Here is a 27,953-nt window from a genome sequence, read left to right as displayed (position 1 = left end):
AAATTACAAGGCACAAAGTAGTGGGTCAGTCAGTATTTAGACAGCATTACAGAATACAAAAATTTGGTAGGTTTATTACTTTTTTACTTCATTACCTGGCCTATTAATTAACTTGTGGTAGTAGTTCAAAGGTCACTTCAAAAGAAAATAAAACGTCACAATACGTCAAAAAAACTGATAAAAAAGTATGTAGATAAAACTAGGCTACTGGCTTATTAATTTCTCATCCAATTACAATTCTATTAATGTTAAAAACGCTTTTTCAACAGCGAGGTAACTCACTACTCACTCTAGTCCAAGGTCGCTGTTAAGTGCATTCAAATTAAAAATATATTTGTCTCACAAGTCAGATTAATATGATTAAACCACCTGGTTCGCTTATAAAAAGTTTTAAGTGCCTGCTAACCTCAATAAACCGAAATATGTCGTCGCAAACAAGTGAGGTTATCGTGAAAGATGTGAACAACAAAGGTGTTTTAGTGCTTAACAGGCCCAAAGCGTTGAACGCTCTCAATTTGTCCATGATCGAGACCATCAAACCAGTATTAAAAGATTGGGAGAGCAAGAAGTCTTTAGTATTAATCAAAAGCACGGGAGAGAAGTCTTTTTGTGCCGGTGGTGATGTAAGAGCCGTGGCAGAGGCTGGTCTGAGAGGAGAAAAAACCTTAGGACAAATCTTCTTCAAGACTGAGTATTCTACGAATGCATTAATTGGTTCCTATAAAATTCCTTATATTGCGTTTATCGATGGGATCGTCATGGGTGGAGGAGTTGGTTTGTCAGTACATGGCAGGTATAGGGTAGCTACAGAAAGGTCACTATTTGCCATGCCAGAAACACAGATTGGGTTTTTCCCAGGTAAGGCTATTAACATTTTTATTTTGTAGAATAGTATTTATGAATTCTTCTTATTGCGCTGTCTACTTTCGAAGGTTGGCGATCCAAATGGTCACTGTAGCTTTCAATCCCGGATTAAGAATCTTGAGGCCCCTAGGCAACCCAAGCAGGAATAAATTTTTCTCCCTGCAAGTCTTGAAGCTGGGCTATAAAATATTTGATCTCTTCCAGTTCATGTTCAGATTCAATATCATCAGGATAGTTTTCATGTAGTTTTGAAGCACACTCCATTATGTGTGCATCACTCAATTTTGGAAAACACACAAAATATCAAATACTGAGTTCACTAGCGCGTACACTGTCAACCGACCACTCAGCTCAGTAATTAGCTTATCGAACATTGGTAGATATGTTTTAACCTTTAAGTTTTTTCCACCCTGTAGAAAAACTTCACATTGGAATAAATTAGCATCATCGAAATGTAGTTTTTTGCTTGGTTTCGTTTATTCGTGTCAGAATATTCAGAGTATTGTAGATCGCAGGTCTTTTGCTCGTATTAAGCAAAATTATCTCTTTGGAATTTTAAGAACTCCAAAAATGAATTTAGAAGTTGCAGTTTGAAGTTCAATATCTGCTCTCTGTAATTATTTACTGACAGCTGTGATACGTTCTAAAATTGTTGCCCACAACTCATTCATTATGAATGTTTCTTATTTTGATATTTGTTTCAACAAACACTTAGCCTAATAACCTATTTCAGCTTTCTGATTAGTGCCTTCAGGAGTATGAAGAACGGATTTGAACGCATTGTAATCTTTAGACAAAGGTCTTGTTGCATAATATGCACTTGTTGCCCTTGCAGTCCATCTTGTGCCACTTGTTCTTTTAAGGACTAGATCGTGGCGAATGAGATCGCTTACTGGAGTTTCATTTAAGCATTTGATCATAACTTCTCAACTCCCAACGGTGAATAGAGGCTGAAAAAAAGTTGTACATGAGTTCAACAAACACAAAATATGATATTTTATTTGGGGGAGAATATGTCAGCCAATCTCTTTTAATGTTTGTTCCCCTGATTTGTTTTTGAAAAACCATAGATTGTGTAAAAATCTTGTAATGCCTTCAAAATTTCTTTGTGATGCTGAAATACTTCCATCAAGGTTTTTACATTCTGAAGTCCTTTCCCAATTAAAAATTTCCTTACTTCTTCAGTTATTGTATTCCGTAATCCAATGTCGTTTTCCGAATATAGTATCCAATTTATCTTTAACTCCAATTTCTAACTTAGTTTCGATTTATGGTTTTTTAACTGCTTGAAATGGAATAGAACTATCGTTACATGTTGTTTCATCTTCTTCAGTTACGGAAGCTATGTTTTCTTCAGTTATTTCTTTTATTTTTATTATTTATTTGGGCGCCGAAACGTTAATAAAAATCAGTTATTTCTATTTCACTATGTGCATTTTTATTAATTGCAGCTTTACTAGCTATGGATTTCAGTGTGAAACTGAGTTTAAATAAGTTTTGCTTCTGTTTTAGATCTTGCTTAGGGATCTTTGCTTTCTCCTGCTTTTTCTTGTGCTTTTCTACTCGACTCTTGGATATTTTTTTCTTTGTTTTTTAAAACATTTACTGCTTTATTAATAAAAATTGCTTAGTCCGACGTTAGTCTCGGACTAGTTAGTCCGAGATTAAGCGAGTACCAACTTCAGTTTAAGATTGTCATTAATAAACACCGACTAAGCGGACTATCTAAACCTTCCTTAGTCCTAGTAACAACAAATTTATGTTGGCAACCCTTGCGAAAAAGAATAAAAGTGGAGAGAATTTTGCGAAAAAGAAGAAAAATGTAGATAATTTAACCTCTCTTTCCTCTAAACCGAACAGCTGTTCGGTCGGTGCCATTTCTGCATAAAGTTTAGGTTGGACTTCATTCTGAGAAGGTGCTACCTGGTGTTTAATATTTTATATTATTGTATTATTGTTTAATATTTCATATTAACTGCTGTATCTTTTGACAATCGGTATTTGACTTTAAATTTACCTTCTAAACTATAGAATTTTCCTAATTTTATATATTTGAATGTGACTCACAATACAAGAGCGTGATACAAGAGGAATATCGTTCCGCTGATTTCTTTCCTCATTTAATTCGTCTATTAGTCTTAAATGATTAATAAAATAATCTCTCTCCATTATCAATTATCAATAATAATATACAGTGGAACCTCGATAACTCGGATTAATCGGGACCGCGACCGATCCGGGTTATCGAAAATCCGAGATAGCCGGAGAATATGGTAAAAATTAATAAAATACGGTATACTTACAGATAAACTCCGTTAGAATTGAAATAACATGAAATATATTTATAAATATGCACAGTTCACAGTACCTACTCATTAAAATTACTAAAAAAAACACCAAACCCAAACGTAAGCAAATGGAAGCGAACAATACAAGACACACAATACTAAAGACCATTGTTTATAAAAGAATTTTTTAAATAGTCTTTCCTAAACAATGCTGACAGTTTGAAATAAAAAGGAATATATACTACAGACAGGTGGCTGTTGTTTCTGCGGCGTGTGCTGAGTCATTTTTAATATCGTATCGTTCAAATTACACACATAAGTACACATTATCTCTCAAATATTATATTACATACATTTTTATTGTTGAAAGGTTTGTCTGATAATTAACTATTTTGATTGGAAATAAGTCACAATTAAATTGAAAAATACAAAATATTGAAAATCAAAATGTTTATCTGATGAAAATCGGTCTGGGTTAGCCGGACTTCCGGGTTATCGGGGGCCGACTTATCGGGGTTCCACTGTAATAATATTATTATATAAAAGCAAGCAAAAGCAAATAATGTATTTAGCAAGTTTGTAAGGTTATGAATATAAAACGTCAAGTTAGTCTCGGTTTAAACCTGCTATTACCTCGGATTAAATTTTAGTCCGAGACTAGAGAGAGTTTAGCTTAGTCCATCGTTAGTCGCTGTTTATTAATTGGGGTATTGACTTAGTCCGGGGACTAAAGTTAGTCGGGCGTTAGTCCGTGTTTATTAATAAGATTGAATATGATTTATAGTTTTTATTTAATTCTAATAATTATTTTTTCGTTTTGGGCCCTGCGAGGCCCCCTTTGGGGCCGAGGTCCCTAGGCAACTGCCTACTTTGCCTAATGGTTAATCCGGCGCTGGTAACTTTGGAAACGGCTGCACGAAAAATTTCTGCAGATGAGCGGTCAAACCATCTTCTCAGGTCCTTCAGCCACGAGTTCTGGCATCTTCCTACTGATCTTTTGCCCTGTACTTTACCTTCCAATATAATTGGAAGTAGTTCATATTATCTTTCCCCTCTCAACACATGGCTCAAGTATTGTATTTTTCTTTCTTGGATTATTGTCGGTAATTCTTTTTGTTTGTTCATGCGCCAAAGTACCTCATTGTTAGAAATCTTTTGTATCCATGGATTTCTCAGCATCCGTCTGTATGCATACATCTCAAAGGCATCTATTCTCTTTTCTGTTTCAGAGTCCATTGTTTTATTTTATTTTTTTATTTTATTTAATTTTATTTATCAACGGGCAAGCCCAATAATTACAATAATGTTAAACTATAAATTCATAACACTGAGTATATCTACGGTTACAATACAAAAAGTTAATCTGTATTATTATACAAAGCAATACAAAAAGTTATCTATATCAAATGCAATACAAAAAGTTATCTTTACAAAAAGTTAATCTGTATTATTATACAATGAAATACAAAAAGTTATCTATATCCATTACTCAAGTCAAGAATACACAAAACCTGACGCAAGAATGAGCCAAAGGTTGCAAAGAAATCTATGTTATCATATTGATTGGCTAGTCTGGCAGTTCTTGAAATGAAGTTGTTAAATCCATAGTTAGTGTGATGTATAGGGTAATGGAAACTAGCTATAGATCTGGTAGGTCTAGATGGAACATGTATATTAATTTTATTGAGCAAAGAAGAAGCAGCAGCTCTACCATGCAGAATATTGTAAAAAGTAATAAGATCTCTCTTCTTATGATGCATAGAGATGGGTGGCATATTTAATGTAGCAAGTAAATCTGCATCATTGTAGTTGTCCAAGATGTTTAATTTGAAAGCAATCTGTTTAAGGAATTTATGCTCAACACGACACAAGGTCTCAATATGCACACCATAAAAAGGTGACCATACACAGGACACATACTCAAGATGGGGATTTTGTACTTTGGGGAGCATTGTCCAACTTTCACAGCCATATAGCAAGACAGAAAACACATAACATCTGATCATTCGAATTCTGAGCTCCAGACTGAGGTCTGATCTTGTAAAAACTGTTTTCATGTTCATGAGTGTTTTCCTCGCTTGATCGATTCTTGTTAGAATTTCTTTTTTTGGGTTACACTGGCTATTGACATTTGCTCCCAAATATTTTATGGATGTTACCTGCTCTAATATTTGTCCCTTGGCATACAAATGTATGTTTATGGGTGTCTGAGAATACTAAAATTTTAGTTTTGGAAAGTGTAAAACAAACATTTCACTATGGCGAACTACTACATTTATTATATTTTGTAGTTTTATTGTGCATTGCTTTCTGTTAGAACGTTGTCATCAGTGTACCTGATGTTGTCTATGCTGATTCCATGCTTCTCTGAATATAGACTCCAAATACAGATTAAACAATAGCAGTGATAAGACACAACCCTATCATACTCCTCGTCGGATTTGTATATCTTCAGATGTTGTGTGCTCTATTTCAATTGTTGCTGTTTGAGTCTATGAATGAAGTTGTATATACAGGGTGAGTGGGGAGGAATGTGCCAAATTTTAAGACTGTATAATATACGTAAAAATAATCAAAAATAACTCATATGTTGTTATTTGATTTTCATTTGTTTCCGAGATACGTGATGTTAAAATTTTTCTTACAAACTGACGATTTATTTATTGCTCTAAAACCGTTTAAGGTTTGCAAATGAAATTTGGTGGGTTTTAAGACATGGTTATTGCGCATGTTTTGACACACAATTAAGAATTTTATATTCACCATTGGCGCGCGTACGGGTAAGGGTCTGAAATTTTTTTGAAGAAATAAAAATAGTACGCCAATGAGATATTTCAAATTAAAAATTATTTTTGAATTCCCTGTTCAATTTGTGATAAAAAATCTATCTTCCCATTTTTTCATATGACGCTTCGTTTTCATGCAAAAAAATAAAATATCTTAACGCTTCCAAAGTATTCGAAATAAGTTTTAGTCCATGTGGTGAGACCGCTCCCGTCTGAAAAAAATTTCTGATTCGGTTTCTTTGTGGATTCCTATTCAAAAATGTCCCTTTTAAACAAATCTGAAGGGTGCCGGGCGGAATTTTTGGGCAGAAATTGTTTAAACAATTTTTTTAAACAAATACAAAAGATCATGTTTTTTTTGTTCTGGAACATATATTTTTAGATTTTTGGGGTCAATCTAAACAAGAAAGGTATCTTGTAATTTTTCTCAGAAATTGATAGTTTTGGAGTTCTAGGCGATTTAAAATCTGAAAAATGCGAATGCGCATTTTCGAGGCTTAAAAACTCATATTTAAATTAGTATTTTTGACGTTGCCAGATACTTAGATTGAAGATTGAACATTCAGCTCCAACCTCAAAAATACTAATTTGAATATGAGTTTTTAAGCCTCGAAAATGCATATTTTCGCATTTTTCAGATTTTAAATCGCCTATAACTCGAAAACTATCAATTTCTGAGAAAATTTACAAGATACCTTTCATGTTCAGAATGACCCACAAAACTCAAAAATATATGTTCCGGAGCAAAAAAACGTGATCTTTTGTATTTGTTTAAAAAAATTGTTTAAACAATTTCTGCCCAAAAATTCCGCCCGGCACCCTTCAGATTTGTTTAAAGGGGACATTTTTGAATAGGAGTCCACAATGAAACCGAATCAGAAATTTTTCCACACGGGAGCGGTCTCACCACATGGACTATTTCTACACATTCATACAGAAACTTCCGAAAACTTTGTAAGCGTTAAGATGTTTTATTTTTTGCATGAAAACCAAGCGTCGCATAAAAAAAAGGAAGGTAGATTTTTTATCACAAATTAAACGAGGAATTCAAGAAATATTTTTAATTTGAAATATTTCAGTGGCGTACCATTTTTATCTTTAAAAAATTTCAGACTATTACCCGTACGCGCGCCAATGGTGAATATAAAATTCTTAATTGTGTGTCAAAATATGCGCAATAACTATGTCTTATCACCCACCAAATTTCATTTGCACAACTCAGCCGGTTTTAGAGCAATAAATAAATCGTCAGTTTGTAAGAAAAATGTTAACATTCCGTATCTCGGAAACAAATGAAAATCGAATTACAACATATGAGTTATTTTTGATTATTTTTACGTATATTATACAGTCTTTAAGTTTGGCACATTCTTTTCCACTCACCCTGTATACTAAGGATTTCCACAGGTTGCACGGTTGCACTGTATTATTTCGTTCAACTGTTCTCTCCAGTTCTTTCTGTTTTGCCAGTTCCCTTTCTGAAGATTTCTTCTTTCCATTGCTTCGTCCACTTCCATCTCTGAAAGATCTTCGGGGTCTGCCTCTCTTCCTTCTTTCTATCGAGCACCCTCAGTTATTCTATTTATCCAACGAGCCAACGACTTTGGTCTGCTCTTCTGACATGTCCATACTAGGTTAATCTCTTCTGTTCTATGTAGTCTATTATATCTGAGTTCACTCCCATTCTTCTCTTAATCTCTATGTTATTTATTCTATTCTTTCTTATTACTCTACAGCTTCTCCTTAACACGTTGACGGACAGTGCATCAAATGTATGAGCTACATCAAGGGAAATTAGATGTCTATAGACGTTCTGTCCATCAATGTGTTTAGAATTCCTTCTCTGTTGCTCTTATTTTATTTTTGGTTTTCTTATTTATTGTCAAATTTTCACAGCCATAAGTGAGGACTTCTTGTCATGGCGTTACATATTCTTCTTTTTGTTTTTATACTAATGTTCTTATTCCACAGTAGCGGGTTCATTTTTCCTATGCAGTCTGTTGTTTGTCCTAGTATATTTTTTATGCCTTCTTCACTTGTTCCTTTGTTTGATATTATGAAACCTAAATACTTGTACTTGTTTGTTCGTTGTTCCTTGTACCTTCATGTATTTCCAGCTATTTTATTTCTGTATTTTCTGTTGTTATGAACTCAGTTTTCTTTAGTTTTACATATTGCCATCCCATTCTTTGTATATTCGTGTTCCAGTTTTCTCATAATAAAACAGATCATCTTTGTCTTATGCAATCATTATTTGGTTGTCAGTAAAACTTAGTGTACCTATATAGGTATTTGTTTTTTACTGGTATACCCATTCCTTCGCACTTTTTGAAGTTATACTTCTTTAGGCGCGATTGAGAGTAAAATTTCATAATACTGCGCGCATGCGCACACAGACAGTATGACGTTTAGTTGCTAAATCTTTTTAGTTATTTATAAATATATCAGTGCAAGAAAAGGTGTGAAAAGAATATATTAGTGTTTTTAGTAAATATATTTATTATAATTTTTGTGTCTTTGGATTTGTCTTCCTCAGGAGTAAGATGAGTATTATTAAAACATTTTATTGTATAGTTATTCACCTTGTCTGTTTGTTACCGTGAATTGTCATTAGGTACGTCCGAACCGATACACACAAAGTCATCGTAGCGTATTTGGTATAGCATTCGGCCAGAGATCGAGAGGTCTTGAGTTCGAATCCAGTGCAATCCTATACTTTTTTTTATTTTTTTGAAAGCGGTAAGCACAAAATTAGTTTGGTGTTTAAAAAAAATTAACACAAACTGTTTAAAGTATATTTATTTTTAAGCAATCATATAATAGAAGTATAACTTCTTACGTGCGTACAAAGTACACACACATTCTTTTTTTCCATGGTTTCAGGCTTTGTTCCGGGAATATTCTCCATTTTGATTCCTACTTTGTTATTCTTGTAGAGTGTCTTCCATTGCTTCCTGTACTTTGTACCAAATTTACAATCAAGATGCAGTAGAAATAAACAAAACAAGACACGTTAAATGCTACTAGGAGCACTCACGAATCATAATTTACAATGTATATACATTGTAAATCTCAAATCGAGATTTCCAAAGTTTATACATTGTAAATTATGATTTGTGAGTGCTCCTAGTAGCATTTAACGTGTCTTGTTTATTTCTACTGCATCTTGATTGTAAATTTAGTATAGTTATATAGTCATAATAGGTGTTCTTAAGATCCACAAAAGCCAGATGGACGGATCTATTTTTGGTTACTCTTTTCTCTACTGATTGCTCAACCATATAAAGTCATATAAATGTGATCTAAGCATAAGCATGCTTTTCTCGATGTGAAACCTACCTGGTCTTCTCCAATGTTCTCCTTTATATGTATTTCTAATTTTTCCTTTATGGTTTTTCTATACAGTCTGTTTATAGATGATATAATGCTGATTCCTTGATAGGTTTCGTAGTTTTTTTATTTCCTTCTATAAAATGAAAATGTGTAAATGAAATTGTAATTGTCTTAAATACTGGTACTAAATCAAATTCTCTTTATTTCAGATGTTGGGGGATCACACTTCCTACCTAGACTCACAGGAAAGCTGGGATGGTATCTAGCACTAACAGGCCAAAGATTAAAGGGATCTGATATACTCAAAGCAGGAATTGCTACTCATCTCTGTGATAGTAAAGATCTTCCTCAGTTAGAAGAAGCCTTGTTGAACAATTGTACAACTGATGCAGATATACAAAATACTCTAATCAAGTTTTCCAAGAAGGATGTACCACCATTTTCGTTAGAACAAGTATTAGACAAAATAGATGATTATTTCTCAGCTCCTACTATGGAGGAGATAGTAGCTAAATTAGAAAAGGATGACAGCAAATGGGCACAAGAAACTTTAGCACTTTTAAGGAAAATGTCTCCTACTAGTCTCAAAGTGTCTTTAAAAATGTTGGAATTAGGGCAACACTATAACCTCGATGACTGTCTTCACATGGAATACAATATGTGCTTGACTTTCTTGAAAAATAATGATTTCTATGAAGGTGTTAGAGCTTTGTTAATTGACAAAGACCAGAAACCCAACTGGAAGCCCAAGACATTGGAAGAAGTCACCACCAAGATAGTAGATGAGTACTTTTATGATTTACCAAAACTAAAGATCAAAATGTAAATTTTGTTTTTTTTTGTTGTGCTTTAAAAGTGAGAAATCGCTTTCTTGTTAATTATGACTTCTTTCGAAATGGTTTTTTGTTTATAACAATCTATTTTTGTACAAATAAATCTGTTTTTTATGAGTTTGTTAAACCGATACATCTTTTTATGTTTTTTCTCCAATAAATTGGCCCCAAACAAATACAATTCACAGTATAATGGTCAAGTCTGGGAAGAAGAACAAATACCAGAGGAATGGTGCATTGGAATCATCTCTACTGCACAAAAAGGGAGATTGTTTGAATGTAAAAATTAAGGGAGTATGACATCAGTGGCGAAGCTGAAAATTGAGGGGCCCACCCACGGCAATTTTTGTGGGGCCCCGTAATATAAACATAACCACAACTAATAACAGTATAATTATTATATGTAAATGGCACTATTTGGCCTTTATTTTTAATAAGTTAGTGTTAATAGATTTTTTGGAAATAGACATGAAAACCTATTATACATGTCTCTTAATCCGACATACCTATTACTAAGCTGTTGCAACATTTTATCTAAATTATCTTCGAATATAGTATAAATAATCTGACCTTACATTCTGCCTCTGAAACTAAGGATCTAGGTATGATCCTTGACTCCGCCCTTAGCTATAAATCACACATTTCCAGTACAATACAGAACTCTATGAAGGTGCTTGGCTTTATAAAGAGAACCACCAGAGACTTTACTAACATTAAATCCCTTTATTTCTCCCTGGTAGATCTCATTTTGATTACTGTTCCACAATTTGGTCTCCCTATTACTTTAGTCATAAACTGAAACTTGAGGCTGCCCAACACAATTTTCGGAGATATACTGCCACTAAGATGCATGTATACTACATTCTGCATTAGAGCACATACTGAACTTACCTCCTCTTGAGGTATGCAGAAAACAAAGAGACTTAATAATTTTATTTAAAATTATCAACGGGCTGTGTAACTGCCCCGAGCTTCCTTCCAAAATATCTCTATTTGTCCCCAGTCGTTCGACTAGGCAGGTGCAAACCTTTTATGTTTCTTTTCATAGATTCAATTATTCTTACAACACATTTATTCCTAGAACTCGTCGATTAGCTAACTCATTAAATAACCTCGAAATTTTTAATATATCAGTTTCCCGCTTTAAAAATCATATTTCTTCCCTAACTTTTTAATACTTTCGGCCAGAGCTTTTGTATTGTGATTAGTGTTACATGACCTGTATGTATTAAAACCGTTATACCTTGGAACATTTCTGAATTGATTTATGTGTTATCTTTTGTTTGTAATTGTACTGACCTATATGTTATCTTATTCTTTTTTCTTTTTTTTTTTCTTTTTTGTAACTGTACTACTCATAGAATTATTTTTTCTCAAACCACTTTGTTATGTTATATATCTGAATAGGGCTTGCCCGTGAATAAATAAATAAATTTATATTGAAAACTTAAAAATTTTTTTTCGTTATTTTTTCGTCGCAACTATGCTCATCGTAAAATTTTTTATAAGTTTTATCCATTTATTTTTAAATTTCGATAGAATACCCCACTATTTGGCTATTCCTGCTGCTTCTGTTAAAGTTTATGAAAACGAATTAGCAATGAAAAGCTCGGCGCAAAGCTATAACAGCATTATGTCTGGATGACCACCGGGTTTCACATAACCTTCTAAGTGTTGTCAAATACTATTGACTGTAATACATACAACTCTTGACATTTCCCATTACATTTGAGGAAGCAAAAAAATAGCGTCATCTAGTGGTGTGCGGTGATAACAAGAGCAATCTAACCTTACATTTATAAAATTGTTTTATTATTGTTTTTGTATAAGTGTTTGAACTATTTTTATTTTAATTTAATTTTGCAAAATTAGCTCGTTATTCAAAAAGTTATAAAATAAAATTTGAATGTTTACGTCAAATTTTACGTTGTCACAACGTAGTTTCACCGCAAGCCGACAGTGGCTCTAGTGGCAACGTGCTTCCAGATTTCTGTGGGAGTTGGATGTATTACAGTCAATAGTATTTGGTGTTGGCAAACGCGATAAATAGGGCTTTTCATCGATTGTCATTTGTTTCGAGCCTATGTCAAATGTATAATCTGTGTATAATATTAAAATACACGGATTATACGACATATGATAGGAGCTCGAAACAAATGACTGTGAATGAAAAGCCCTATACAAAGTTTATAATAGTGCATAGTACATCTCATCTTCTAATACTGGCACTAAAATTACATATAATCTCAGATTATAGAATGTAATACAATAAACATAGGAAGCTGTGTTTTCAATGTCAGTTGTGCGCCTTTGTACGCCTGAATATACACCACTCATAACGCTTGCCACATCATATCCCTTTCCTCTGCAGTTGTGTATGGAAAGGTGCTTTGATTGTATAAATTTTAAAAGTTAATTGCACTTTGCTATAATATGCGAATAAATCCCAAAAAACTTTCATTTCTGCTTTGGAAGGTGAAATAAAACATACCGGAAAATAAAACTAAGCTGATCGTGTTTTGAAACACCTTCAGCGGTATCAAGAATTATTGAATAAAAACAACTTTTTTTAATTAAATTAATCAAAAGTTAGGCACTGTTTTTATTAGCAGACTGCATCTTATAAGTACTTGGGACATGAAATTCGGTTGGGAAGAGATAAAACCAGACGTGTGAGCTCCCACGTCGCATAGGATTAGCTTGGGCAGCGTTTGGTAAACTGAGCTATGTACATATTTAAATCGGACTTGCCCATATGCCTGAAAAGGAAAATCTTTGACCAGTGTGTATTGCCTGTACTCACTTATGGAGCGGAAACATTAACACTCACAAAAAAGGTAGTGAACAAGATTCGCATAACTCAGGGCTATGGAGCGCCATATGCTGGGTGTCTCATTGAGGGACCGAATCCCAAACGAAGAAATACGTCGTAGAACAAAAGCAATGGACGCCGTCGAAAGAATCGCGTCGCTTAAGTGCAATTGGGCAGGACACGTCGCCAGATTGTCAGACAAGCGATGGACAAAACGTATTGTCGAGTGGAGGCCACGAGAAGAAGCACTACGGAACAGAGGACGACCACCAACCAGATGGGCTGACGATCTGAAGCGTATTGTCAGCAACTGATTGCAAGCCGCACAAAACAGAGAAAGATGGAAAGAGCTGAGGGCGACCAATGTCCAGCAGTGGACGAGTACGGGTTGATGATGATGACTGTTTTTATCGATTTATTTAGCTAAAACAGGATCATATTTAGCTAGGTAGTAAATGAACCACCTACAAGAAATTACCATTTTGGGATTCACTTTCATGTAAACTACCAACATGTCCACGGAACGCTAAATTGCAACCGGAAAGAGTAAGAGTTAAGTCTATTACCCGCTTCATTACTTCCTTCCAAATTCCCTATTTTGATGCTTATTCTAGGAAAATATGTTTTGGTTCCCAATTTAAAGAATGTAGAAGTATTGAGCATGAAGAATTTAAGGTAAGGGGCCCCGACGTTAGGAGGCCACCGCCTTTTGGGCTTATCAGCTACGCCACTGTATAACATGTGTTAAGCATGTATGTGAAGAACTCCTTGATGAATATCAAGCAGCGGTTTTAGACCATCAGCAATTGACCAGATTCTTGTGCTACCTATGTCAAATATGAGAAAAAACCAATGAAGTTAATATTGCTATGTTTTATCTTTTTGTGACCTTCTTAGTCAGTGTAACCGGGGCACAGTATAAAGAGGGACAGTAGAACTACTCTCCGAAAAATTGGAAGTAAAGTCTGTAGTCGCGCATGGCGACCGCGCAATGTTGGCAGTCGCTTTTGCCCCACTCTCGCATTGCAAGTCGCATAGAAATAGAAACGTACGGATTTTAACAGGGAAAACCCGCATCCACCACTGGTGAATTACCAATAATTGCGTACTGCCGGTCTTACTTCTTGAGTTCAAAGCGCCGACAGATGAGTGATTTTATCATGCAAAATTCCTCTAACCGGGGTTTAATCGAGACAGAAAGTACCGGCCCTTCCATTAATATTAAATAGTAAGATATCTTTGGATGAACTACTAAAATCTACCAAAAACTGAATACTACTAGGTCGGCAACCCTGGATGCATCGTAGTGTCACTAGAGAGCACAAACCATACATACTCATAGACGTTTCACGTAAATTGTCAAGGTCAAGACAGCAAATTAGTTACCATTCCAATCCAGAGATGTCGCTGTCAGTCAATCCTCTTGTCATATTTAACAACTGACAGTTGACAATTAAATTAATTTGTTATTGACTTTTTATTTTACAGTTTGTGGCTTAATTATTTTATTATAGTAGTGTTACGTTTTTAATTAGATTTAATCACAATTTTAATCAATTGTATTAACCTCTTCTCCGTTTTTATGAGTAGAATTTTTAGTTTACATTGATCATCCCGTGTTGTGTTTCTCCACATTAAAAAAAACAATATAATAGATCCTGAAACAGTTTATTCCAATAGACAAGTGTGTCATCAACATTTCGGGCCTATATATTTTTGGAAGTTTGTAAAAATTATAAGGTAATATTTATCTAAACAATCATCCTACAAGATTCTTTCAAAAATTTTCATTCAACTCAATATTACACATCAGTGCTTTCACGTGACACATGTCAGTAGTGTTTAGCATTTTGAAAACAAATTGGAATATTTGAAGTTTTCAGTAAAATATTAAATAAAACATTGAATTGTCTTTCTGTTTTAATTTCCTGCGAAATTTCATCAAAAATCCCGCAACATTTATAATTTGAAATTCCAACCTAACTAAAATTTGTCAATTTAGTTCCCATTCCAATCAAGAGATGGCGTTAATTCGATCCGAAAGATTAACATGGTCGTGAAACGTCTATGAGTATGTATGGTTTGTGCTAGAGATCACCTGTCACCTGGTTGACAATTGACAATGACGTCCTAGTTCAGTGTTGCCAAGGTTGATTACTTGACAGGTAAAAAAATAATTAAATATTTTGAAATGTTTCAGAACATAATTTTGGTATCTATTGTAATATCAAGTTAGCAAAATGCTTATTTAACTTACTACTTTTTATACATAATTATTTCGGTTATTTATTAGTTTAGGGTTTAGGTGTAGCGCCCATAACGGAAGCCCACAACATTGAGATTTGGCAACAGTGAATAGAAGTGCTACATGAGAAATATTTTCTGTATTTGATTTTGATTTATTTGTTGCTTGTTCGTTAAAACATATGATTTTATACATTCATTTTACTTTTACTTACTTTTTGTCTTTAGTGTACATAGCGATCTACATTAACTGGTTTGTTAATTAAGGTATAGTATATTATAACAATACATAAATATATTATGTTAATACACAATACAGTGTCCTGGGCTCTAACTAGGTAGCTCAAATTTGTGATTTTGAGTTATCTAAGTTAAAAGGTAGTTTGTATTTCAATGTTATAAGTGGACAACTGAATGGTCCACAAAGCCTCAAATAATCAGAAGTAGTGATTAGCTACTAAGATTTATAATGTCAGTCTTATCTACTTATAGCCACAGTACAACCCCACTTATAGCACTGATATGCTGTTCTATCTTGAACATATAAAATAATGTATGATGTTTTTCTTCTTCTTTCTCATAATACTTAGTGCGGTTCAGGGTGTAGGATGTAGGGTTACGCCTTTTATCCATTTCTTCCATGTACTTATATAGTTGGCCAGGTTCTTCATGGTTCTTATAGTCACGTCTTTCTTTTCATCTATATTATGGGTTTGGTCCATCCATGTCTTATTCTTTGTTAGTCTCTTTTGCTCCATTCTTTTTATGTGACTAAACCAGTTCAATTGTATGTTTTCGATCTTCCTCATTATCGGTTCTTGCTGCAGCTCTCTCCTTACATCTCTCCTTCCAGCTATTCTTCTTATGTATTTCAGCTCGGTTGCATTAATCATTGATTGATATGTCATTATCGGATTAACTATGCTGTTATATACTCTGAGTTTAGTTTTGTTATCTATGTTTGATCTCCCAAAAATTGTATTATTTAACTCATTCACTGCCAAAGTGTTTTGTATGGTTTTTTACGTTCAGGCCAAGTGGTATATTGCAGATGGGAAAAATTTTCATTCTTTGGACCAAGTTGTATAGAAGTAGATTTCCACGATAATGAAGTTTTATGAAAGAAATTTACGTCACCCATATTAAGAAATTCGTGGAAATGTGTCTGGCATGAAAATAAAAAAAGTTCTCAGTCATATTGACCCAGCTGGTCCGTGGGAAAGCTACTTTCTCAGTCATATTGACTGAGACGGCAGCGAATGAATTAATGAGTAATATGCCTTCTTCAGTTTATTACTTATTGCCAAGTCCGATTTCCCATCATCTGTTATATTTCCCAAATATTCAAAAGTAGATAGTTACTCTATTACTTGTTCCTTTACTTTTATATTGGTATTTCTTTCTTTTTCCTCATCTTCATTTATTAGCTTTGTTTTATTGAGATTCATTTCTATTTTTAAGTTCTGTATCTCTTTTTGCCAAATGTCTATTAGTTTTTACATTTTTTCCACTGTATGATTAAAGCTATATTATCAGTGTATAGAAGGGAGTTGATCGTTACTGCATGTACATATATTGAAGGTTTCTTGTTTGATCTGTTGTATTTTTTATTAAGGTATCCATGACTATTATAAATCAACATTCCAGCGAACTTCAAATATTAAGACTTACTGAATATATAGTAGCTGGATTCAATGACCAACAATATACGGGAGCAGCCCTTTTGGATGTAAGCAAAGCCTTTGATAGAGTGTGGCATGAAGGACTGACATACAAAATGAGAGATTATGGATACAGCGGGGCCATGACGAAACTCATCTCCTCGTACCTAAGCGACCGGAAGTTCAGGGTCCGGATAGGACCAGTTCTATCAGAACACGGAATGCCGGAAGCTGGAGTACCACAGGGGGCAGTTTTATCACCCCTTCTGTATAGCATATATACAGCAGTTATTCCAAGAACACCCGGAACCTTGATCAGCCTTTATGCAGATGACACTGCAGTTGCTGCAAAACACATGAACCTAGATATAGCTGTAAGAAATCTACAGATGGCATTGGATACAATAGAAGAATGGTATCCAATGGAAAATAGTAATAAATCCAGATAAGACCCAAGCGGTTATCTTCAAAAAGAGAAGAGATAACCCAGAAGAACAGCTAACATTGCAAGACAGACCCATCGAATGGCAAAACGAACTAAATATTTAGGAGTCACAATGGACCAAGGTCTAACATGCAGATCACATGTCAACGCAACAGTCCAGAAAACAGCAGCGGCCAGAGCGGCAATAAGAGGACTCACAGGAAGAAGAAGCAAATTAGCTATGAAAACACAATTAAGACTGATAAATAGCATTATACTGCCAATAATTACATACGCATCTCTTGCATGGGGTCAGACAAGTCAAAGTAACAAAAAGAAGATACAAGCGGCACACAACAACTGCCTCAGAGAAGCTGCAAACGTGCCCAGATACGTCGCCGAACGGTTCTTATTTAGAGACCTAAAACAAATAAGAGTACTGGATATTATGGAGGAAAAAGCCAGAACAAAATTTGCTGAGCTAGAAGACCACCCAAACCGGATCCTGCAAGAGATATTAAGGTATGATGTGTACCATAGATGGAAACACAGGAGACCCAAACAGCAAATATTAGTAAATATATAATAAAGGCTAGATAATCGGAGCTCTATCAAAAGAAGACAACTTGCTCACCTTTGGCATCTCATTATATTTATTAATGTTGATTTTTATACGTTTCAGACATCCCTCAAAAAAATATACTTACAAAAAACTTAAAAACGGCTACAGCCACTAAACAAATCAATAAAATATTAACAATAGGCGAAAGCCACAAAAAAATATTAGTAACAAAACCCAAAAAACGGGCATGAGGGGCCCACATCCTCGAGCGCCGAGTCACCGAACTGGACATAGCCCAGAGCGGGGACTCAGCGCCCGAGCAAGCAAAACAGATCGAAGATAAGTCACTAGAGATAATGGGAATAGAGCGCCTCATGCTGGCCTGCATTGATCGGGGTAGGATTTCATATGGGAGTCCGTGTACCAAGACTCCCATATGATAAGCACTTTGCTGATTGAGAGCCCCTATAGCGCATCAGAGTGCTATCAGGGAGTAAGTGGATGGTCTAGAGCATTGAAGCGGGGTGGAGTGATTCCTGCTTACGGGAGTTAATTCCTTCTCGGCCCAATGAATTGTATCACCCGAATGTCATTCTCTAGGGGTGAGCAAGTCTCTCAGGCTGGGTTAAATCACTATGCTTGCTTGCTTGACTATTATAAATAGGAGAGTAATGTATGATTTTTTTTTAACTAAAAAACTTTTCTTCTAGATGCCTGCCAAATGTTCGATTCCGAATTGTACCAGCAATTATGCTTCCACCTATGAAGGGTATGTTAGTGTTTTCAAATATCCTCGAGATAATGATGTAAGACAACAATGGCTAAAAAGTATCCCTCGAAAGAATTGGGAACCCTCACATAATTCAGTGGTTTGTGTGAAACATTTTTGTGAAGACGACCTTCTATTTTATGATACTTATAAAGATAAGGATGGTGTGTTAAAGTCTTATCCAAGATTAAGGCCTACTCTGAGAGAAGGTGCTGTTCCAAAAATATTTCCAGGATCAAAAGATTGGGCAAAGCAAAAAGATTGGGCAAAGCCAAAAGATGGTGCTGAAACAAGCAGTCTCGTGAAAAGGTGAGAATATATTGGATTGTTGAAGTTTCAGTGAAAATTTTAAGTGTAACTTAAGTTTGTATCTGGCGAAAAGAAAGTGGCATCAAGAAGGGAATCACATTTATTTTTATCTAGTAATAGACAAAGCGAAACGGCGGGTTCGTTGGGAAAAATATTCAAATGAAATTTTTTTGCATAATTACATTCGTGAGACATCCCAGAATAAGGCTCAAGAAGTCGCCCACGTGAAAAGTGGGAAAATTTTTTTTTAACAATTTTTTTTAATCAAGTTGCAAAAATCTATATTTTTGGCCCGGACAATTTTGTTGTAGGTTTTTTGGACCATTCTGGATAAAAAAGGTCTCTTATAATTTTTCTCTAAAGTTGATCGTTTTCGAGTTATAAGTAATTTAAAATTGAAAAAAAAAACGAAAAATGGCGATTTTCAAGGCTTAATAACTCGGTTAAAAGTTATTATTATGAAAGTCAGAAAGTGACTAAATCAAAGTTTAATGCCCCCCCCTAGAAGATCCCGAAGAAATTTTTGTCATTATTTTATTACTAAGCTGTTATTTTTAAGTAATAATAATGAGCGCCATGCACGTGGTAGGCGGCCGTAAATGTGAGTGCAAGTAAGATGCACAATTGGACTGCCGGAGTGGCATCTCTCTCTCTCACTCAGCATGTACGGCCGGCTACCATGTGCATCGCGCTCAATATTATTACTTAAAAATAACAGCTTATTAATAAAATAATGACAAAAATTTCTTCGGGATCTTGTAGGGGGGCATTAAACTTTGATTTAGTCACTTTCTGACTGTTATAGTAATAACTTTTAACCGAGTTATTAAGCCTTGAAAATCGCCATTTTTCGTTTTTTTTCAATTTTAATTTGCTTATAACTCGAAAACTATCAAGTTCAGAGAAAAATTATAAGAGACCTTTTTTATTCAGAATTGTTCAAAAAACCTACAAAAAAATTGTCCGGGCCAAAAATATTGATTTTTGCAATTTGATTAAAAAATAATTTGGCCCACTTTTCACGTGGGCGACTTCTTGAACCTTATTCTGGGATGTCTCACGAATGTAATTATGCAAAAAAATCTCATGGGAATATTTTTCCCAACGAACCCGCCGTTTTCGCCTTGTCTATAAGATTCAAGTGTAATGAGCCAGAAATCAGGTGTACCTTGCCTAGTGCATCTTGCCTAATAATAATATATCATGTTTTAACTGATTTCTATTATTAGATATGTTTTTAATAATTATATTTAATCATACTAAGCAAATCAGCACCTCTAGGAAGTTTCACAATTGCTATTAAAAGCCGGAATCCCCAAATCATATAAGAATGTATTGTCAATTTAAAAGATCTACTCACAACGTAACATCATGTGCAAACCAGAATGAAATTTGGAACGCTACGTATCATATTTTTCTTTTGTTGTCTCCTTAAGTATATTAAAAATTTGTCATTTCTTGTTTTTTTAAGAAGACATATTTTAATATTACATTAGAGACATAGAAAGTTTCACAACTGATATTAAAAGCTAGAATCCCCAAATCATAGGAATGTATTGTAAATTTAAAAGATCTACTCACAATGTAACATCTTGCACAAACCTGAATAAAATTTGGAACGCTACCTATCATATCGTTCTTTTGTTGCATCATGCTCCTTAACATGTTGACGGACAGTGCGTCAAATGTATAAGCTACATCAATGGAAATTAGAACATCTATAGACGTTATGTCCGTCAACGTGTTAAGCATATTAAAAATTTGTCATTTTTTGTTTTTAAAGAAGACATATTTTAAAAAGAAAATGCCTAAAAATGAATCTGAAACTTCCAATAAAAAGCATTTCATACAACTTTCAGTTTTGTAGATGTCTCAATCTCTTGTTAATCTAGTACCAAATTATAATATTAGGTTGCACAATTTAATTATGTGTAAGTTGTATTTGTCTTATTATTTTAGACCTGGATCCTATAGGAAGCAATTGAAACCTGGTGTATTTCATGGATGGTGTCCAGAGTATCAGCCAAAACCAAAAAAGTTGAAGATAAGTGATGTCCAAAATGGAGAGAAGAAGAACGTCCAGGAGTTGAATACTTTGATAGAAAATGATACTGTTGATGCCGCTATAAATAGTCAGAAGGACCTTGTTGGTACTACAATAAGTAAGTTTCCTGGTAATACAATCGTATTACAATGTACTTTCTTTTTGGCCAGATATGTGCCATTACATCCCCTTGCGCCCCACTCCCGGTGCCCATGACTACAGACTTAATAGAGATAGGTTCTTCCACATGTAGACACCCTCGCGAGGAGGCCGTTAACAACAATGAGGTCGACTTATCCCTATATACACTTTGGTATCCAAGTTCAAGTTCTGTATCCAAGTTTCTGTAAGAAATTTATCCAAGTGTTGCTACTACACTGGAAGCAAATAATTTCTACTTTCATAGAACCTACTGATTAACTCTGGTGCTAAGGCAAAACCCGATATGTCAAAAAACGTGATTTTGCAGCAGATGAGTTTAAAAGTTCGCAGTGTTGTTGTAATAGTGGACATATCGGAAACTAATTTTATCATCTACTGGTTACATGGATGCGTTTAGCCATGTCTGGTTTTGTCATCATATTCTTCATCACTCAATGTACATAGTGGCATTAGAAACGAAAAATCGATAATTTTTGACATATCGGGTATTGCTTTAGTACAACAGAACTGTCCCTAACAAATTACCCAGAAATCCTTGTTAGCAAATATTCAAAAGGATGGTTTGTGGTTTTACCTATTTACTTCTAGAAATTTCGCTGTTTGTTCCGCTAGTTGTCCCCCTCTAACCCCTTGGACTTGGCATTGCAATTCTCTAAAGCTAGTCTAGCTCTAAAGATAGTCAATCATAACCTACTTGTATATAAGTTGAAGAATCTTGGTTTAGGGAATGGCATTGTGACCTGGTTCAGTAGCTTTCTTTATGGTCGTAAAAAACGTGTTCAAATTGGCAGTTATATATCTAATGAAATTCAGGTTCATTCAGGAGTACCACAAGGCTCACATTGTGGACCATTATTATTTAACCTCTTTATCAATGATCTATCATCTGTAATTGAAAATGTTAACTTTCTACTCTTTGCTGATCACTTAAAATTATTTCACATTGTAGAGAACTTATTGGATAGTAAAATTCTACAAAATGACTTGGATAAAGTATATGAATGGTCTATTTCCAACAATTTATTATAAAATGTCGACAAATGTCATATTATTAGTTTCTCAAAAACTAACACTACAGATCTGTATGAATATAATATTGGTATAAATGTGTTGTCTAGAGTTGATGAGATGAGAGATCTAGGAGTAATTTTTGATAAACAATTAAATTTTAAATCTCACCTGCGTGTTCTATCATCTAATGCTAACAGATCTCTAGGTTTTGTAAAAAGGAATACAAAAGTTTTTCTGTATCCGTTCATCGAGTTTTATATTGTTCAATAGTTCGATCATCCCTAGAATATGCTTCCATTATTTTAGGTCAGGGTAATAAGACAAAAATATACCCTGTTCGTGACGCTTCAGTACCCTGGCTGCTGAAGTGTCACGAACAGGGTATATTTTTTCGACAGGTAATACCTATAGAAACAAATTATAACTATTTCCTGCGTAGGATCTGGCGGCTATTTTTATTTATAAACAATTAACTGTCAAAAAATGGTATTTTCCCCTTTTTTCAAATCAACGGAAAACAGTGAAACTTATGATTTTTTTAGTACAAATATCTTTGAGATTATGGAAAAAGCTTTAAAATGACTTATTACAAAGTTTGATATACTCATTTATTGTTAATATAATTGCGAAAAAAGGTCGGAATTGCAAAAAAAATATTTTCGCAATAACTGTTGTAAAAATTAGTGTACAGATTTGAAATTTTTGTCAAATGAGGGTTCTTTGGTGCTTAATATGTGATAAAAATTTCAAAGCGATTAATTCAATTGTTTAAATTTTATTCAAATTGTTTATCCCAGAGAGCATTTTTTGCAATAACATAAGTCAGAAAACAATGACCTTAGAACCATTCCACAGGTGTCAAATGAAAGAGCATGAGCTACATTTTTAACATGGTTTAAAAAAGTGAATAAAAAATGCATTTATTAGTAATAAATAATTATGTAAAAGTATAGTCAATTTTTCTTTATAAACTTTTTGAATAACTTTTTCCAAAAAATTAACTTTTTTACCCTGTTTTAAGTGCACAACTACCAAGTCATAATATCTATATCATAATTGATAAAAAATTGTAATAAATATGTATAATTTCGTATATAACAAAATAAAAAGTTTATAAAAAAAGATTTACGATACTTTTGCATAATTATTTATTACTAATAAATGCATTTTTTATTCACTTTTTTAAACCAAGTTGAAAATATAGCTCATGCTCTTTCATTTGACACCTGTGGAATTGTTCTAATGCCATTTTCTTCTGACTTATGTTATTGCAAAAAAATGCTCTCTGGGATAACCAATTTGAATAAAATTTAAACAATTGAATGAATCGCTTTGAAATTTTTATCACATATTAAGCACCAAAGAACCCTTATTTGACAAAAATTTCAAAGCTGTACACTAATTTTTACAACAGTTATTGCGAAAATAATTTTTTTTGCAATTCCCACCTTTTTTCGCAATTATATTAACTATAAATGAGTATATCAAACTTTGTAGTACGTCATTTTAAAGCATTTTCCATAATCTCGAAGATATTTGTACTAAAAAAACCATAAGTTTCCCTGTTTTCCATTTATTTGAAAAAAAAGTGAAAAATGCCATTTTTTGACACTTAATTGTTTATAAATAAAAATGGTCGCCAGATCCTACGCAGGAAATAGTTACAATTTGCTCTTATAGGAATTACCTGTCGAAAAAACACTTCAGTACCCTGGCTGTTCAAGTGTCATGGAAAAAACCTTATTACCCTGAACTATTTGTTCTCCTTATTATGAGGTTGACAAAGTCTTAATAATTGAGAATATTCAAGTACGTTTTGCTCGATACGCTAAATTTAAATTGCAGATTCTCAATAATTTTAACAACAATGATGGTCTTCACCATTTGAATTTGTCACTTCTTGTAAATAGACGAATAAAACTAGAAATGCTGAAACCGTTAATAAATAAATAAATTATAATTTCAAGTAGTCAGTGTCGAATTGTAAGCGATCTTAGATGGACACTTCTTGGTTAGAGTTTTCAACTCTCACGTATTTTATATAGTTATTGTGTATGTCTAGCTAATAGTTTAAAAGGTACATGTTTAGCAAACGCTTATTATTAAGAGGATCGGTACGTATTTTCGGCTGCAATGCTATTCAAATGGGGATTCATTTTTTTCGAATCCTGAGAAAACTAATAAGTATTTTTGAAAAATTGAAACGCAGAATGAAAGATTACGTTATTAGCGAGGGCCGAAAGTCCCTGAGAACTTCTATAATGTTTATTTTAATACGTTACAGGGGTGAAAAACTAAGAGAAAATTTAGTGTGATTTTTAGTTTCAAATATATCATTCAAAATAAACTTTTTATTTATTCTAAGGGACTTTCGGCCCTCGGTAATAATTTAGTCTTTCATTCTGCGTTTAAATTTTTCAAAAATATTTATTGGTTTTTTCAGGATTCGAAAAAATGAACACAATGCCGTGGTAATATTTTCCAAATCTATCTTTGTCTTACAACGCACTCAGCCGAATATAATATTGTCAGCATATATTGTCAGTCAGACACTGACAATCAGTGACAATTTTAAATATTTGACATTGCATCGGGAACATGTTGAGTTATTGATTAAATATTATTGATATATTCGCGGTGTGCAAGTACTTGGAAAGGGAAACGAGAAACGAACGTGCGCGAGTCGCGGAGAAATATTGCAACTATCTTAAATAATTCATATTGTCAATTGAAATTGTCAAATCGACGTATATTTCATACCTTCTGTCATTGACGCAGAAAAATTATATATTGCTCCACAATATTGATATGATATGCAATTATTATATAAAGGTAAATTTAATTAATTGTATTTTGCTTGTAGTACTGCATTTTAATAACTGATTTTATTTACTACATACAATTGTTTACGTTTGCTAAACATAACCTGCATCTTATTTTTTCTTCTTATTATTTTTTTGGACTATGGTCTTGACAATTATCCAGCAACCAGGACTAATATAATTGGCCAATATAATTAAAAGTGCGAATAAAAGTACAGAGCGTAGAAATAGAGGTCGCTTTGCCGAACTTGCACGGTCCCAATAGTGTATTTGATAAATAATTGATTTAAGACGTTAACTTAATAAAAAGTTATTTATTGTGTATTATTTGTGGAAGATCCAAGCAGAGAATACATCAGGATAATATATTCTGTGATCCAAGTATTTTGTTGTTAAAGATGTTCAAAATTGTAAGCGTACCATAACAATATATTATTAAAAAATCACTTTAACACTGTTCCTCTTTTCTCGATTGAGTATTAGCCTTTGTCTTACAAATAAATTATTACAATCACTGAATACATAGTTAGTGAAAAAATTATCACATTTATTAACTGAATTAATAATTTGCAATTATAAAGTAACAGTTATCCAAGAACATTCAAAACCCATCTCTTTAAATTAATGATGACATTTTCAAGTAGAATGACATTCTAGTAATGTTTACATATCCATACCAGTGTAAATTTTACTACACGTAATTTTCCGTGTAAAGACAGAAAAAGTAGGGATACACGTAAAATATTTGCGAATTATGTACCCATAGCCTTAATCAAGTTTATTAATAGTAAATAAAAACATCCTTGGTTCATGTGTTAATCAGTGACATTTAAACTGTAACAGTGCTGTCGTGTGGTGTGTCGCGGGCTAGTGTAAATTGGACATTGAAACGACGGTTTAAATCTAAGAACTTTACGCTAAAACTTTGACCAGATCTTAACTTAGTAACAAAGTTAGTCATTAAATTACAAATTTGTTAATTCTGGTGTTCTTATTTCCCACGTTAGTGGGTGGTCCACCAGAAGAGAAAAATATGAGTTGCTGAGAATTATTATGCAAGTAAGGATCCAAGGAAGAAGACGCACACATCTCCTGGCTGAGGAACCTTAGAGAATGGTTTATCTGTAGTTCATTACAACTTTTCAGAGCAGCAGCCAACAAAGTGTCATTATGATATCCAACCTCCGATAGGAGACGGAACTTTAAGAAGAAGAAGTGGGTGGTCCTTTGAATTGTAATTTATTACATTGCTTATTACGCTATAAGTGGTAGTAAGATTGCTATAGTCGGTTCGCTAAACTCAGACACAACTGGCTAGTGATTTTAGTCGGTATTTTTTTTTTGTTTTTGGCCAATTTGCCAGAATTGACAAAATTACTAACTATTTAGTAATTAAATTAAAATAAAAATGTATACCCTTTTTATTCAGTTGCAATGCGAAGCCAAAACCGTCTTAATTTTTACCTAGATTAGAGAGTGCAGCCAGCACTCTTATCGACGATTTCACCTCTTGTTAGAGGCTCTTCAGAGAATGCATAGGCTGCTTTCTCTAGTCCAGGTAAAATTTTTTCGACATATTAGTCCCCCATTGCAACTGACGTGAAGGTAGTAGGTGCGTAGCGGCATCTGCTAAATGAAAGACTAAGTTTTTCAACCTAATAAAAATATTTGTAAAATAAAATATTTTAAAAGATTTTTAAATGAAAAACTTATTGGCCCATTTTCCTGGTGACACCTACAAGGCTTCTACAATATGCAAGCCAGATGGATGCTGCCATGAAGACAAAAGGGAAGGAATTCTACCCTATGCAATTCACAACCCCCGTCTGCAGCTTGGTAAAGTTCCAACGGAAAATGGACCTAGTTACTCTATAGGAGTAATACTAATATAAAATAAAAATGTATACCATTTTTATTCAGTTGCAATGCGAAGCCAAAACCGTCTTAATTTTTACCCAGACTGGGTAAATTGCATAGTGTAGAATTCCTTCCCTTTTGTCTTCACTGCAGCATCCATCTGGCTTGCATATTGTAGAAGCCTTGGAGGTGTCACCAGGAAAATGGGCCAATAAGTTTATCAATTAAAAATCTTTTTAAAAATATTTTATTTTACAAATATTTTTATTAGGTTGAAAAACTTAGTCTTTTATTTAGTAATTATTTTTTTTGCCAATTTTACCAAATTGGCAAAATTACTTACTAAAATCACTAGCCAGTTGTGCCTGAGTTTAGCGAACCGACTATATCCTGATTTGTTGTCCATCTTTCTACATTTTTGTTGAAAAAAATCTCGTTTATTTCTATAAACAAAACACATGTTTTTTTTTGTTTTAAACGTTTTTTTTTGTTTTAAACATGTTTTTTTTTTGTTTTTAAATTGTATGTTTTAAACAAATAAAACTTGTTTAAAACAGATTTTTTTTTTGTTTTAAACGTTTTTTTGCTTTAAACAAGTTTTTCTTTTTTTTTAATTTTATATTTTAAACTATATTTTCTTAAACATAATATTAATTGAAAGTGTTTGATCTATTATTCTACTAAATAATAGATGAGAAAACCAATTGCAAAATTAGGCGCAATTGTCTGGGAACACCAGACTATTTACTATTTATAAAGTCGCATTGCAAGTTGGCTATTGCAATAACGTCTACTGTCAGTTATTTTGTGGTGTTTGGTGTTTTTTTTTTTGATAAATGATTTGGTGACCACAGCTCATTTTTTGGCAAAGGGCCTAGGCGGGTAAGATGATGAAAAGTGCCCCCAACTCAATTCGAATTCCATATAGGTCGCCGTTTAGCATATATAGTGAAACTCACTTTCTGAAATTTTTTGCCCCCTAGGTGGTCATGTGACCCACCTAGAGCCTAATTAGGGTTTTTATGTTTTTATTTTTTATCTCAGCCGCATCGAAAACTAGAGAAAAACTTTAAATAAAAAAGTTGTAACATTTAAAAAGATCTGCCCGAACATTTTTTTTTAATTTTTGGCGGGAAATTTAAATTTTAGAACTATTTTAAAATTTTAAATGA

The 27,953-nt window shown here is 33.6% G+C and overlaps 2 protein-coding genes across 5 annotated transcripts in view; both read left to right on the top strand.

Moving 5' to 3' along the window:
* The window catches only part of LOC114332213 (uncharacterized), a 110,595-nt gene that overhangs the window by 28,706 nt on the left and 53,936 nt on the right, over positions 1-27,953 (top strand). For 2 of the 4 annotated variants that reach the window (XM_050642130.1, XM_050642129.1), the window contains exons 3-4: positions 18,518-18,885; positions 20,845-21,047. In XM_050642130.1, the coding sequence (XP_050498087.1) occupies positions 18,518-18,885; positions 20,845-21,047 (571 nt within the window). Of the gene's footprint in view, positions 1-15,062; positions 15,082-15,260; positions 15,428-18,517; positions 18,886-20,844; positions 21,048-27,953 lie in introns of those variants that run through there. The other 2 variants (XM_028281970.2, XM_028281969.2) reach the window with 2 other exon arrangements.
* LOC114332216 (3-hydroxyisobutyryl-CoA hydrolase, mitochondrial) lies at positions 53-10,235 on the top strand. Its single transcript, XM_028281974.2, has 2 exons — positions 53-858; positions 9,481-10,235. The coding sequence occupies exons 1-2, from the start codon at positions 357-359 to the stop codon at positions 10,095-10,097; spliced, it is 1,119 nt and encodes a 372-aa protein (XP_028137775.1). The 5' UTR covers positions 53-356; the 3' UTR covers positions 10,098-10,235.

The sequence above is a fragment of the Diabrotica virgifera genome, chromosome 1 (assembly GCF_917563875.1).
Source record: "Diabrotica virgifera virgifera chromosome 1, PGI_DIABVI_V3a".
In the NCBI taxonomy this organism is placed as follows: Eukaryota; Metazoa; Arthropoda; class Insecta; order Coleoptera; family Chrysomelidae; genus Diabrotica; species Diabrotica virgifera.
The sequence above is the reverse complement of the archived record's forward strand: the minus strand, read 5'-3'. Positions and strand labels throughout refer to the sequence as shown.